At 29.5% G+C, this 14,423-nt stretch overlaps 3 protein-coding genes across 4 annotated transcripts; 1 reads left to right on the top strand and 2 right to left on the bottom strand.

The window, feature by feature from the left end:
* Positions 1–11: 11 nt before the first annotated feature.
* Positions 12–2,006, bottom strand: LOC114933914 (complex III assembly factor LYRM7). 2 transcript variants are annotated; one of them, XM_029306499.2, is made up of 5 exons: positions 1,340–2,006; positions 1,057–1,129; positions 913–983; positions 395–476; positions 12–335 (listed from the first exon to the last, which is right to left on the bottom strand). In XM_029306499.2, the coding sequence occupies exons 1-5, from the start codon at positions 1,361–1,363 to the stop codon at positions 193–195; spliced, it is 393 nt and encodes a 130-aa protein (XP_029162332.1). In that variant the 5' UTR covers positions 1,364–2,006; the 3' UTR covers positions 12–192. The 2 variants fall into 2 exon arrangements, with proteins under 2 accessions (XP_029162332.1, XP_029162338.1); XM_029306505.2 differs by having other exon boundaries at positions 12–320; positions 1,340–1,986.
* Positions 1,720–8,353, top strand: eIF3b (eukaryotic translation initiation factor 3 subunit B). The gene is made up of 11 exons (XM_029306448.2): positions 1,720–1,911; positions 2,888–3,086; positions 3,180–3,492; positions 3,713–4,069; positions 4,445–4,587; positions 4,661–4,796; positions 4,992–5,187; positions 5,439–5,619; positions 5,929–6,169; positions 6,647–6,755; positions 6,949–8,353. The coding sequence occupies exons 1-11, from the start codon at positions 1,776–1,778 to the stop codon at positions 7,047–7,049; spliced, it is 2,112 nt and encodes a 703-aa protein (XP_029162281.1). The 5' UTR covers positions 1,720–1,775; the 3' UTR covers positions 7,050–8,353.
* On the bottom strand, positions 7,023–13,283 carry PGS1 (Phosphatidylglycerophosphate synthase 1). Its single transcript, XM_085488331.1, has 8 exons — positions 13,133–13,283; positions 12,448–12,640; positions 12,256–12,378; positions 11,536–11,813; positions 10,997–11,271; positions 10,630–10,854; positions 8,773–8,982; positions 7,023–8,291 (listed from the first exon to the last, which is right to left on the bottom strand). Exons 1-8 carry the CDS (start codon positions 13,162–13,164, stop codon positions 8,089–8,091), a joined length of 1,539 nt encoding a protein of 512 aa, XP_085344457.1. The 5' UTR covers positions 13,165–13,283; the 3' UTR covers positions 7,023–8,088.
* Between the last annotated feature and the right edge of the window lie 1,140 nt (positions 13,284–14,423).

The following is a 14,423-nucleotide window of genomic DNA, read 5'->3' as shown; positions in this document are numbered from 1 at the left end:
AAAATGCGTCATTTAATTAAATCCAATGAAAACTTATAATATTTCATTTCTGTACACTTATATTCATGAAGTATATACATAAAAATACACAGTATTAATAAATGTTACAATTCTATAAATATAATAATATAATCTATACATATAATTGTAAATTATTTTTAATAAACTTTAATTTTCAATTGCCTTAAGAAATCATTGTTTCGTATTCTTGGATGTCGTACACTTTTCGCAACTTTGAGTTTTTTCTTTTTTTGAACTGTTATTTTTTTGCTCCTTATATGGTACATTGTCTACTAAAACATCTGGGGTGAGTCGCAGGGCTGAAATGCATATCACTTATTAATTAAATAATGCAATATTCTATTATTTTTATAATGTATCAATTATGACATACCTACTCTTCCAGGTGTCGTTTCGACTACCTGAATAACAGTCGTTCGCACCTCATGTTCAACTTCCTGTGCAAACTTGTTCAACTAAAACAATAAAAATATAAAATTTTTTCATTGAGGACTTTACGAATACATAAAACAAGGATGAGGCTCAAAATGCATAAATTTTTTATCAATTGATCTGTTGAAGATAGTTAAAAAAGACTTAAACATTAATTTCTGTTTAAATCAGATAGAAAAGATTTTAAAACAGTTTGTTGCCATCTAATTTCTGCGTTTGATTCGTAACTCATTTCTTCAAAACTTTTATACTTATATATATATATATATTTTTAGATTTCTTAAGACCCTTTTAAAGAATCTTGTAAAGAATTATTATTCTTTAAAATGTTACGCATTTATTTAGACTTATCATGTATATAAGACTGCATCTGTATAATATGCTTAATCTTCCTATAAAATTTTATACTAATAAAATATATATTATATCCTATTTATAAAATTAAACATGTATATGTACCTCTTTAATTGTTGCTTGGTTTGTAACATTTTTATATTTTCTGTATTCATTGTTTATCTGTTCTCTTACAACTAAAAAACAGTAAAGTATTACTTTTTTTGAAAATGCATTTATTATGTAATATAATAACAAAGTACAACTTACTTTGCAATGCATGATCATCATTTGCAAATGTTTTTAATCTTGTTCTATGAAGTTGTTTAAAGACTCGCAGAACCTGAAAACAATATTATAATAAAATAAATAAATTATGAAAGATAAAAAGTGGAAAATATTAAAATTTACTAAATCATATTTTTAATAAAAAATTATAAAATATATTATATCATCGTTTTCAGTTATGAATAATAAGTATTATACAAGAGAAATAGCACAAAAACTCTGAGAAAACTGTAATATAACCTTTTCATCTTTCACACACGTTTACCTCTCGTCGCAGAGAATCGCCCATTTATACGGAAATCTCTAATTATTTTCTTATAAGTAATAAAAATTACTCTTTTTTTCATTTACATATACAAAACTGTTTAAATATAATATTTCTTACTCAATACAAGGACTACAAATCCATAAGCAACCTTAAAGGTCATTTCACAACAGATTAGAAGTGCCCCGTTGTCAATTGACAGCTGTCAGTTGGACCAACCAATCAGAGCAAAACATCTGTCAGCCGATTGGTCGAGTCGCAACTGTCACCTGTCAATTGACTAATCAGCTGACAAGTCGCCTCGCTCTGATTGGTCGGTCCAACTGTCAACTGTCAATTGACAGCGCGCTGTTGTAAAACAACCTTTACGGTCGTATCGCGGACGAGTACGAGTGCAATTGTGCGCTCGGACTCAGAGAGTTCAGAGGTTTCCAAGATGGCGAAGAAAACTCAAGCGGAGAAAGCGGCACAGAACGAGGAAACCGCCAAAGGCAACGACGATCTGATGAACGACGATGAGGAGCCGAACTTTAGCGATCCCGAGGGCTTCGTCGACGATATCACCGACGAGGGTGAGTCCCAGTTCGCCTCACCGCGCGTCAAATTGCTCCGTGACAGTGACACGTCCGCGTTTGTCAGCCGCACTTGTCGCCGCATGGCGAGTCTCGCGTACGCAGCACGTGCGATCGGATCGCCAGAGAAGCGTTCCCTGCGCTCGTTCCGATTCGAGGCGCGATTAATTTTGAAATTGTCCCGAATGTCGCATGACGAGGATATAATAGCCGATTTTCACCCAAGCTGCTTCTCGATATAACTTAACCTATAAACGTGAAAAAATTTGGAGGAAAATTGGAAATAATTTGAAAACAGATATAAAATTATGTAGATCCGAATACAAATAATTTTCTTGAATTTGTAAAAAAATCTTGTGAATAATTTATTTATCAGATATCGTACAGATTGGAGATATCGTAATTTTTTTATTAATAAAAAATTGATAAAAAACATGAATTTTTGAGAAAATTAGAAATAAATAGAAAATAAAATTAAAAATATATCTTCAAATGTGAATGATTTTCTTGAATTAGAGGTATTGTAAAAAAGAACTTATGATTACAGCCTAGATTTGATCCTTTCCCGAGAGTTCAGGGGACCTATGCAAGAATTTCCCTTCTTTTAAAAAAAGAAAGCATGTGCGATAGAAAATTTTTTAAGATAGAATCACCCTCTTTCTAAAAAAAAATTGTGATTAATCTTTCATAAAATTATGAATCATTTATTTAGCAGATATCGATAAGATATATAGATTGAAGATATAATTTTTTTTATGAAAAAAGGAACAGCTTAGCAAAAATGTAAAATAATGCAGTAAATTTTGCTTATAAGATATATCTTACTTCCTCCTTTAGTTCTCAAATTCAGGGAATTTAACATATTGAAATGTTTCACTGAATTTTTAAGCTAAATAATTTTGGTGACTTTGCTACAGAATAGATAATAAATAGCGATGAATTATTGTATCAATATTAATGTATCTTAAACTTGTAGAACTGCTTGGTGATATCCTGAAGCAGAAGCCTTCGGAGACAGATGGGGTAGAATCCGTGATTGTTGTGGACAATGTACCTCGAGTGGAACCTGATAAATTGGAGAAGCTCCAGTCCGTCATCAACAAGGTGCTAGGAAAATTTGGTACAATTGTCAACCAGTACTATCCGATGAATGAGAGTGATGGCAAGACTAAAGGGTGAGAGTTTAAAACTGAGCAAATTGTGGAGAAGCTACTTTTTTTAATATTGTACGAAAATATATTATCATTATGTTTTTTCTCTCTTGACAGGTATATTTTTCTGGAATACAACAATCATCTGAACGCTCTCACAGCGGTAAAATCCACCAACAATTACAAGATCGACAAATCACACACGTTCAAGGTCAATCTTTTCACGGACTTCAAGAAATTTGAGGATATACCCGAGAACTGGGAGCCGCCGAAAGCTCAGCCCTTCAAATCTGCCAGCGACTTGCACTATCATCTGCTTGAACCGGATGCTTACGATCAGTTTTGCGTTCTCTGTGGCAACGGGGCGGGTGTGTCGGTGCAAATCTGGCAGAACTCAGCACCAGAGCCTACTTTACTTGAAGAACGCAATGTAAGTGATCTTGTTCATAAAATGAAATATATATATATATATACATGTATATATATATATAGAGAGATAATAAGTAAGTCCTGATATATATATATATGTATTTTTCTTTTAGTGTGTTATTTTTAAAAATATATCACGATTCTTTTTAGCTACCAAACTATGAAATTATGGACTTTAATGGATTCATAAATCAAGATTAAATTTATTTTTTTCTTTTCAGCGCTGGACAGAGACATATGTAAAATGGTCGCAACTGGGCACATACCTAGCGACGTTCCACAAGCTGGGAGTTGCGCTTTGGGGCGGACCACAATTCACTCAGCAGGCGAGATTTAGCCAGCGAGGCGTCGAGTGCATCGATTTTTCACCCTGTGAGCGTTATCTGGTCACTTACACCCCGCGCACCGATCTTGGCCAGGATCAGAAGCGGCTGGTGATCTGGGATATTTTGTCGGGTCAAGAGAAACGATCCTTCTTCCCTGACGGATCCTCCGTCTGGCCCATCTTCCGCTGGTCGCACGATGATAAATATTTAGCGCGCATGGGAGAAGATGTCCTTAGCGTTTACGAGACCCCAGTGAGTATTTTTTTTCACATTACACACATTTCATATATTACATATCTCATACCTATATTATATATATATATATATATATATATATATATATATATATATATATAATATAGATATATATAAAAACACCTTGTAAATCCCTCTTTGGGGGATAAACAATAAACGAATATAATCTAATCTATATTATATAATATATATTATATAATATTTATTATTATTATATACTATATATTATTATATTATATATTATATATTTTATATTTATATTATATATTATATACAATCTCTTGAATAGAGTTTACATTGTTTTTAACACTGATTCTTGCTTTTGTTGTGTTGAATTTATTAATTATTGCTGATATCGTCATGTTTTTTCAGTCATTTGGTCTCCTGGATAAAAAGAGTATCAAAATACCCGGGATCAGAGATTTCAGTTGGTCCCCAACAGACAACGTTCTCGCTTATTGGGTTCCAGAGGACAAGGACGTCCCGGCTAGGGTGACTCTATTAGAAATTCCCAAGTAAGTTTTGTCTTGAATTAGTTATCTATTAAAACAAGAGTGTGATTTTTCATTAAATGACTTCGATTTTCAGCCGCAATGAAATACGAAATAAAAACCTATTTAACGTGGCCGACTGCAAGATCTTTTGGCAAAAATCTGGCGATTATTTGTGTGTAAAAGTAGATCGCTTTGCTAAGCGCAAGGAAAAGACGGAGCAAAAGTACACGGTGAGTTGAGTTGTAGTGGTTCGAATAGTTTTTAATTTTAATATACATACTTTAGCAAGAACTTCGAATTCGATATTTATATTTTGTAAAATAATTATTAGAAATAAAGAATAATTTTATATTTTAAGAAACAGCTTCTGCGTGTGATAATAAATTAATGTTATCCAAACTTATTCTATTTATTTCGCGTTTCAGGGTATGTCGTATAACTTCGAGATTTTCCACATGAGAGAGAAACAGATTCCCGTAGACAGCGTAGAAATAAAGGAGCCAATTCATGCTTTTGCCTGGGAACCGGTCGGCAGCAAGTTTGCCATCATCCATGGAGAAATTCCCAGTGTGAATGTCAGCTTTTACGAAGTTAGATACGGTCACCAGCCCGCTCTTCTCAGTAAGTGAGAATGTATAATAATTTCATTATATATTTCCTTCAATTCTTTTCGATTCTATTATATATTAAATTAACAACTTGCAAATTGCCAAGTGTTTGTTTAATCAGTTTAAGTTCAATATTTATAATAAATCATCAGGTTAAGTTTAATATTTATAATAAATCATCAGTTTATAAGTTCAATATTTATAATAAATCATTAGTTGAAGTTTATTATTTATAATAAATCGCTCCTTTGATGTTCCTTCCAGAGAGATTAGAGAAAAAAGCTTGCAATCACCTATTTTGGTCGCCATCGGGTCAGTTTATTGTCCTTGCTGGTCTGACAACAATGGCTGGTGCTCTGGAATTCATCGACACCAATGATTTTACCATCATGAATTCCACTGATCATTATCAAACATCGGACGTGGAGTGGGATCCTACTGGCAGGTAAATTCAAAGACGCATCAAAATTACACAGTATATAAAAAAAAACTAATAACTTTAATGGAAATATAATTTCTTATTTTATTTTATTTTAATGTATTTATTATTCATAATATTTTTTATTGTTTTTATTATTATATGCTAATATCATTTTATATTAAATTATAAAATAATATAAATTTATTAAATTATAATACAATTTCTTTTTATTTTATTTTTTTATATATATTTAAGCGTTTTAATTTGAATATTCATCTACTCTATATATTAAGAAATTGACTTTATCAATTCTCTCATTGTAATTAATTTCAGATATGTCGTCACAGCAGTGTCCAATTGGAAGACCAGCGTTGACAATGGTTACTGGATATGGACGTTCCAGGGTCGCATTTTAAAGAGAGTCAACCTAAATGCGTTCAACCAATTGCTCTGGCGGCCGCGACCACCGACTTTGCTCACCGCAGAACAGATCAAAGAGATCAAAAAGAATCTGAAAAAATATTCGGCGCAATTCGAGAGCAAAGATCGCATGCGGTTAACGCGCGCTTCAAAGGTATATTTAATAATAATCATTATTAATTGCATTTAATGTAATTCTTTAAAACGCCCGCCTTTTTATTCTCGTTCTTTAAACAATTTCTTTTTATATTTATAATTGTAAATATTTCTGCAAATGCGTAGAAAAAACTTTTCTTCGAAAGTTTCACCACGTTTTTAGATGATTTTATATTTCATATTTTATAATACAAAATAACATTAGTATACATATAATAAATAATAAAAATAAAAAATATAAATAATAGATACATTAAAAAAAAAAGATATAATATACATATATATATAAATAATAAATATATATAATATGTATTATATATTTAAATATACAGAATGTCATACTCTTCGTACAATACTTCGTTAACATGTCCTAGAGTTAAGAATTCTAATATAAAATTTCATCCTGTACAAGTTAAAATACATATATATTTTAATTTTTAATATATTATATTTTAACAACTGATTAATTTTGTAGGAATTAATTGAGAAGCGCTGTTTATTGATGAAGGCGTTCGAAGAATATCGCACGAAACGAATCGAAGAATGGAACAATCAGAAGAAACGCCGTCTTGAATTACGTTGCAGTAAGTATAAATATTATAAATAATTATTAAGCGCCTTTTAAAATATTCTATCAAATGTTGCCTTTTAAAAAATTATTGTACTGAAAATAATGAAATGCATATAAGATATAAAAATGCATTATGCAAAAAATGCATAAAATATTTTCTTAATATTCGAGATTAATCGTGTATGTACGCTTTTTTTTTTTTTTAGATATCGACACCGACGAGCTGGATTCAGATTCGAAGAACGTAGAAGAGGAGGTCGTGGAATTTTTCGTCAAGGAAGAAACATTTGTAATTGACGATAAATAAAATATCGCAGAAAAATTGTTAATTGCCGCGTGCTGTCAGTTGCCGTTCTTGGAAATCTTTGAGTACAAAAGTACTCGGCGCTCGGTTTCCATCTACAAAGTGTCGCAATATTAATCGTCGTCGTCATCATCGATAATTGCAATCGAATCTCGTTGCAATTATCTTGATCTGTGAACCATGAATGGTTTTAACAGATCATCTTTATATTATTATTATTATTATTATTATTACTATGGTATCCGAATTAAAGTCGCCTTTGCGTATCCGATGTTACGCAAAAAGCGACGACATCGTAATAATATTAAATTTTATCATATCCCTTACAGAATAGCCCGTGAGAAAATAATTATATCACTCAATTTCACTGTCAGATAACTTGCGAAATAAAATGCTACTCTATCATTTTACGAGACGACGATTAATTTTTGAATCTTATACATACGAAAGTTTAAATAGTAAAGAATTCTAAGATTCCATCTCTAAAATCACATTTATCAGAGATCATCTTTAAACTGAAGATCTCTTTAAATTCTATAACAGTTTTATTACATTTTCTAATAGAAAAATTTACAATGAAGCTTTTATATGAAATAATCTCTTAGAATTTCCAAAATTATATTTAATTGATCAGAAAGTTTGGATTCTTTTAAAAATTTAAATTACAAAATTAAGTACAAATTAAACTACAAAATATTAAGCTATAATTTTAATCAAAAGAATACTTGTCACTTTCTTAGATAATTATTTTCATAGCTTAAATTTAAATTTTTTGCTAAACTTTCTGATCAATCCAAATAGAAACAATAATTCCAGAGGACGATACAAATAAATAAAAATGAATAAAAATCTGCGTAGACAATTTTGTATAAATAATATACGAATTAATGGAGCTTCATAAGAAGCCTATGCAGGCTTTTTTTACTTGTTGCGCAACAATATTACAGCTAGAATTAAATAAGTATTTGCGTAATTTGCCTTCCTAAGGCTCTTGATCTCTCACCGATCCAGGAGCCCTAAAGGCAAGCACATTAATTTCATTTTAAAAATAATAACGAAAGAAAAGTACGACTGCGCACACCCAGGCTGGCGGTACTCTGTCTCGCTGCGAGAAGGTCTTTCTAGTAGCGGGCTTAGCACATGAGAACAATCGCGCCTGTTCCTCGTGCAACGCGTCCTGCAACTTCTCATTCCTCGTCACCACGGCTATCTGCGTCTCAAGGTCCCTGTTGACCGATCTGTAACCTAAATTATCCTTTATTTTTCAATATATACAGCTGATTCTATAAACACATTGAAATATCAAACAGGCTATTATCATTTATTGCGATTTTTCCCTCATTATTAATATTGACGACATTTATTATTATAAATTTTAATAATTCTTCACAAATAATTGTTGATCGCCAGTGACAATATGTGTGTACTTATTTTGAATAAATGAATAGCCAGTTTTTAGTCGAATTAAATTGCATCTCATTATTTGTTATAAATAATAGATACTCTGAAATAGAGTTGCAGTGTTTTTTTTTATATTATAAATGTCGCCAATAGATGTCGCTTATATAAAATTTTGTATTTAAAAGCAACATTTATGATATAAAAAAAACACTGCAACTCTATTTTAGAGCATCTATTAAAATTAAGGAAACTAGCGAAAGAATATGTAACAGTAGAAAAGGTGCAATATTCTTTATTGATATTTGAGATTTAGAATTTATCTTACCAAAATTTGGCGAACCTATGAGAGTTAATGAGGGCTTTTGCTGATCAGGCAAAGTGTACCAGAGACCCTTGGCGTGATAAGTCCATCCCGGTTTGATAAACTCCCATAACGTTATTCTCTTCTGCTGATCCATCTTTTCACATAAATCATAGAAAGATTCCTCTATTCTGGTGTACGCCGCCGGAATTCCTCTGGCAATTCCTTTAGCATCTTGAAGATAAGAAAATATTATAAGTAATTGCAAGGATTATATAATAATATAATTATATATAATATATACAATATTTAATTTATATATATATATATATAAAGCCTCAACGAGCAAAAAATATAGAGTTACTATATATTACAAAATTGTTAAAATTAAAGTCGAAATGACAATATCAAAAAACATTAATTGATTTGCTCAAAGGATAAAATTTTTAAATTACAAAAATTGTCGAGATATTGGACTATAAAATTACATGTTAATAAATTAGCGCGAAAATTATCTACATATTAATAAATCAGCGCGATACGTTTCGACACTCACTTGTGTCTCTTCAGTCACTTATTTTCAAATAGTTAATGTTGTAATCTGTTAAAAAATTATTTTATTAAATTTAAGATATATATTATAAACTATGGTACCTGCTTCTATTGGAATGTCCATTCTTTCTTTTGATGTCTATGATTTGAATTTTATTTTAATTTGTGATTATTCATATGTATAAAACTTGTTTATTACGGTCTTAATATTAACGATAAACAGACTTGTTAGTTCTGATTTCTTATAAAAGAAATACATATTTCTTTGATGTTCATTAACCCTTGTTTTAAATTGTCATTTGGTCTGACCTCCATCAGATGCATCGCAATTTACACATTTAATTTTATATACTACATTGTTATTATCGTTCTTCAATTGAATATCTTTCTGAATATATATATATATATATATATATAATATATATAAAATTATCGAGAAAGCGATGAGTATATTACGAGATGTTACACCATAACACTATTAAGACGATTCAAATATTATTATACAAAATCAGAACTAACAGGTCCGTTTATCATCAACATTAAGACCAAGAACTGTAACAAACAAGTTTTATATATATATGGATAATCACAAATTAAAATAAAATTCAAATCATGGACATTCCAATAAAAGCAGATACCATAAATTACTACTGTCTCCCAGTGATTAATATTCATATATCTTAGATTTAACAAAATAATTTTTTAACAGATTACAACAGTAACTATTTGAAAATAAGCGATTGAAAAGACACAAGTGAGTGTCGAAACGTCTCGCGCTGATTTATTAATATGTAGATAATTTTCGCGCTAATTTATTAACATGTAATTTTATAGTCTAATATCTTGACAATTTTTGTAATTTAAAAATTTTATCCTTTGAGTAAATCAATTAATGTTTTTTGATATTGTAATTTCGACTTTTAATTTTAACAATTTTGTAATATAGTAACTCCATATTTTTTGCTCGTTGAGGCCTTAAATTAAATAAATATTGTATTGTTTTTATAACACAAGTCCAAATCAATTTTTAAGATTATTAATATATATATATATATATATATTATAAGATTATAATTTTTTTTATCAAAGAATTCATATAAATAATAGTTATAATTATTATATATATATATATATATATATATATATATATATATATTATAATAATATAATATATTATAATTATAACTATTATTTATATAAATTCTTTGATAAAAAAAAATTATAATCTTGTAAAAAAAGGTGCTACACAAGTCGTAGTTTACAAAATTAATTCAAAGTTTGAAATGATTTATATTAGTGATGTGATAAAAAAATTTAATGATAACATACTGAAAAAACCATTGGCAGTGGGATGCGCTGTCAAAAGATGACACGTTGCTTGACAATCTCTGAGCAAAGCCCGGCTGTAATCGAAGGTGAGATTGAAATAGCCTGTCGCTAATCTGAGTGTAGCTCCCACTGGAGCTGTTTGTATGAGCTTCAACGTTATCTCACTGTCGTGATAGACGTCCAGCTGACCCATCTGTACCAATGGAAATATCCACGTATCTGCGTCTACAAAATTATATTGAAAAATTGAATAACCTAATGCTATTCTTTATTTCACTTAATCAGTAATAAACTTAATCAAATTAATACAACTTAATACTTTTCTTGCTTTGCACATAAAATTTATAAAAGAATATCTTATTTTTACCTTTTTTATTTAGATCTGCGCGTTTTTCTATTTCATTCTGGAATAGCGTTTGTATCTTGGACGCGGCCTCCTGAATAAAAGTTTTTCTGGATCCTTTATAAGGATGACATTTCACGGCAGGATTCAAATTCGTATTACCATCCGGTTGTAACAAAAAGCTAAATTCCATCACTCTTTCGATCAAGCTATTATAAAAATCACAAAGCTCTTTGCAATCTGCAATGACGAAGTATCGATCCTGCCGATTTGTGAAATAATCGTTGCTGAGGTTCGCTCTGAAAAAAAAAAAAAAAAAAAAAATATATATATATATATACATTTTTATAAAAATAATCTTATGTATCCCTTAAATACAGAAAAAATTTTTTTTGCCATTTTTTGCAATTTCCAAGTAGCAAAATGACATTTGTCATTAAACGTCAAAATAATGTCATAACGTCAAAATGACGTATGCTTGTGAATTCTCTCTTAAATTATTACTGAAAAATTTGAACAAATCTTTCTTAACCAATTATTGAGAGATATAACTGCCAACCCACCCACTAATGATCAAATCGTCGTCAATTATATACAACTTCATGTGCTGCAAGCCAATGAGCTCGTTAAAGCGGTCAGGTATTGTCGCCTTCATGACGCCACGTAGTTTAGGTGTGTGATAGAGAAAGACCTTACAGCGATTGCCGTATTTGCCCTTGAGCAACGGCTCCAGCATCTTTCTAGAGTTCTGCTTACCCCGTGAACCTCTCATGTAGTCCAGGAGAATCCGTACTTGTACGTTGCCATCACTTGTATTTATCGCCTGCTCTATAACGTTTACCTGTGAACGAGAAACGAAATTTTGTTTTCCAAGATCAAAGCTAAATTGATCAAAGCGAAATTGATAAATTTGAAAGCTAAAAATTATGTATAATATATATAATATTATTTAGGTAAATTAATGTATTGAAAAAGACTGAGTACAATCAAAACGTTTACTTTTAAGAATAGATACTTTCCAAGACTATATGATAAGTTAAAACCATTTAACATTCAAACTTTAGCTTGTTTAGTTGGCCTAGTTTTTCTGAATTTTTTTATATAATATATAATTTTAATAATAATTATAATAATTTTAATTATATATATGTATCTTTTTCCCTCTCTCTCGCTCTTCTCAATTTTAATCTTCTCTGTAATCTTTATTACAGATTTCTTTTATTCCAATTGATTAGCTCGACAAGTTTTTCTATAGACTTATCAGCTTTTCTTATTATACCTACCAACTCAGTTTCTAAAGGACCAATACCTAAATACAATGAGGCAAATGTGATTCTCTTCTTGGCGTGCTTGCACTTGTCCAACAGAGTAGTGTAAAACACTTGCGGTTTGTGAATTATAGTAATCTGTCGATGAAAACAATCTTGTTAAAGTAAGAGATTCACTTTTTGGTCATGTGTATAATTTTATTTTACCTTGGAACCATTCACTGGGAAGGCTGGAGCTACGGTACGCAGCCAGGATAGTGAACCTGTTTCCTCTTGCGCAGAAATATCCAACTTCTGATCATTCAACATTGCTATGTGTGCTTTGTGTCTGACATATAACGAATATCTACAATATATCTTTACTTCAGATGCAGCATCTAATAACTTTGGTCCATAAAACCTAAAATGGATATGTATGATTAAATAAAGACTGTCAAAGTAATAAAAATATATGTATATGTATTTAGGTATTATTATATAATTATTGCATTAGAGTAAATTATGACATCATAATTTCTATATATTAATTTAATAAAATTATCTATAGAGGTAAGAGAAAATATTATATATGTGATGATGCAATATAATTTATAAAAATTTCTATATATTGTTTATACAAAATATATTATTAATTACATATAAAAATTTAATTATATATAAAAAATATTATTAATTATATATTTGCGAAAATGTTTAAAAAATTATAATTTTTCGTATTACATTATATTTCATTACTATAATTATTTGTATTGTATTACATTATTATTATTATCATTATTATTTACAAGGTGTTAAATGTCAAGTTTAAATTGGGAGGTTATGCTTGATTAATCTGAAAATTTACGCGAAAAATGACATGACGCGCTTCGAGAAATATTAAAATAATTCGTACCGTTTAAAGGTTCGCAGAGCGGAGCTGTGCATGAGGAAATCCACTTTCGAACACAATCATAAGTAATAAACACGAATAAACACACAAATTCACGTGCAGGACTTCCAAATTGTAGTATTGCGCTCCGGATTTTTCGCGCATGCGCGACGAATAAACAGATCATCTGACATCTGACACGTGAAAAAATTTTAAATAATCTTAATCGTAATCTAATAAGATTTGTAAGATAACATTTAATATAATATATATTAATTGAACATAGTTTGTATAATTTTTACTTAAATAAAAAAATTTTTTGTATAATCTCGAAAATTTTTAAAAATATATATATATATGTTATCTCCCGCGCGCAGACAACACAGAATATTTATAAAATATTTGTAGAATATTAATAATAATTATTTTAATATTTTATAAATATTTATCATAAATAATTTATAAATGTTTTGGAGTCTTTAGATTCAATAGATCACATAAATATTTATCATAAATATCAGAAAATATTTATGATAAATATTATTATAAATATATTTATTAAATCATTATGATACAAATTTTTTAAATTTATATTTGCTTTAATAAATACTCAGAAATCATGAGTTAAAAACACACACATATATATATATATATATAATGAACGCTTTTTTTTATCAAAACGATCGTGGTTGATGTATATATAGGTATACAGGGTGGACCATTTAAGTTGATAATGTGAAATATCTCAAAAATGAAGCGTTGGAGAAAGAAATGTTTTAAGGGGGAAAGCGAATTGCATGATTTATGTTTTATTTGGAGAATATTTTTAAGGTCATTTAAAGGTCAATCTAATTTTTTTAAATGGAAACCTATATTTTTTATTTTTTATTCTTATTCCTCGTAAAAATATAAGCAACTTTTGTAGAAACCATTTTTTAATTTAGCACTGTATGTTTCACAGATATTTGAAAAGTAAAAATTGATAAAAAAAAGTAATACCGTACTGTACTGTACAATTTTATAAGCATCCACTGTACATTTTATTATTATTAGTCGAAATAAAAAGACATTAACATAATTCAATTAGATTATAATAAATGTTCAAAGTAATGCCCTTTTACCTCAATGCACTTTACAATTCTTTGTAGAAAAGATGTGTGCGTAAAAGTGCGTCTCTTTCAATATTTGCACAAGCATTTTGTATGTACTCTTGCATGTTTTCTGGAGTCGTTGGTTCATCGATGTAAACTTTATCTTTGAGATAACCCCATAAGAAATAGTCTAGGGGTGTAAGATCATGAGATCGAGCTGGCCA

This window comes from Nylanderia fulva, unplaced genomic scaffold (genome assembly GCF_048542155.1).
Source record: "Nylanderia fulva isolate GAGA-0341 unplaced genomic scaffold, ASM4854215v1 Scaffold68, whole genome shotgun sequence".
NCBI classification, from domain to species: Eukaryota; Metazoa; Arthropoda; class Insecta; order Hymenoptera; family Formicidae; genus Nylanderia; species Nylanderia fulva.
The sequence above is the reverse complement of the archived record's forward strand: the minus strand, read 5'-3'. Positions and strand labels throughout refer to the sequence as shown.

Bases quoted from the DNA above. Each gene is read 5' to 3' on its own strand.
- LOC114933914 (XM_029306499.2), bottom strand. From the start codon at position 1,363: ATGGGCGATTCTCTGCGACGAGAG. The intron at 984-1,056 runs GTAAGTTGTACT...ACTGTTTTTTAG, and splicing joins TGATGATCATGCATTGCAAA to TTGTAAGAGAACAGATAAAC. The intron at 477-912 runs GTACATATACAT...TTATTGTTTTAG, and splicing joins ACCAAGCAACAATTAAAGAG to TTGAACAAGTTTGCACAGGA.
- eIF3b (XM_029306448.2), top strand. From the start codon at position 1,776: ATGGCGAAGAAAACTCAAGCGGAGAAAGCGGCACAGAACGAGGAAACC. The intron at 3,493-3,712 runs GTAAGTGATCTT...TTTTCTTTTCAG, and splicing joins CTTTACTTGAAGAACGCAAT to CGCTGGACAGAGACATATGT. The intron at 4,797-4,991 runs GTGAGTTGAGTT...TTCGCGTTTCAG, and splicing joins AGACGGAGCAAAAGTACACG to GGTATGTCGTATAACTTCGA.
- PGS1 (XM_085488331.1), bottom strand. From the start codon at position 13,164: ATGCACAGCTCCGCTCTGCGAACCTTTAAACG. The intron at 11,272-11,535 runs GTGGGTTGGCAG...TTTTTTTTTCAG, and splicing joins GACGATTTGATCATTAGTGG to AGCGAACCTCAGCAACGATT. The intron at 10,855-10,996 runs GTAAAAATAAGA...ATAATTTTGTAG, and splicing joins CGCAGATCTAAATAAAAAAG to ACGCAGATACGTGGATATTT.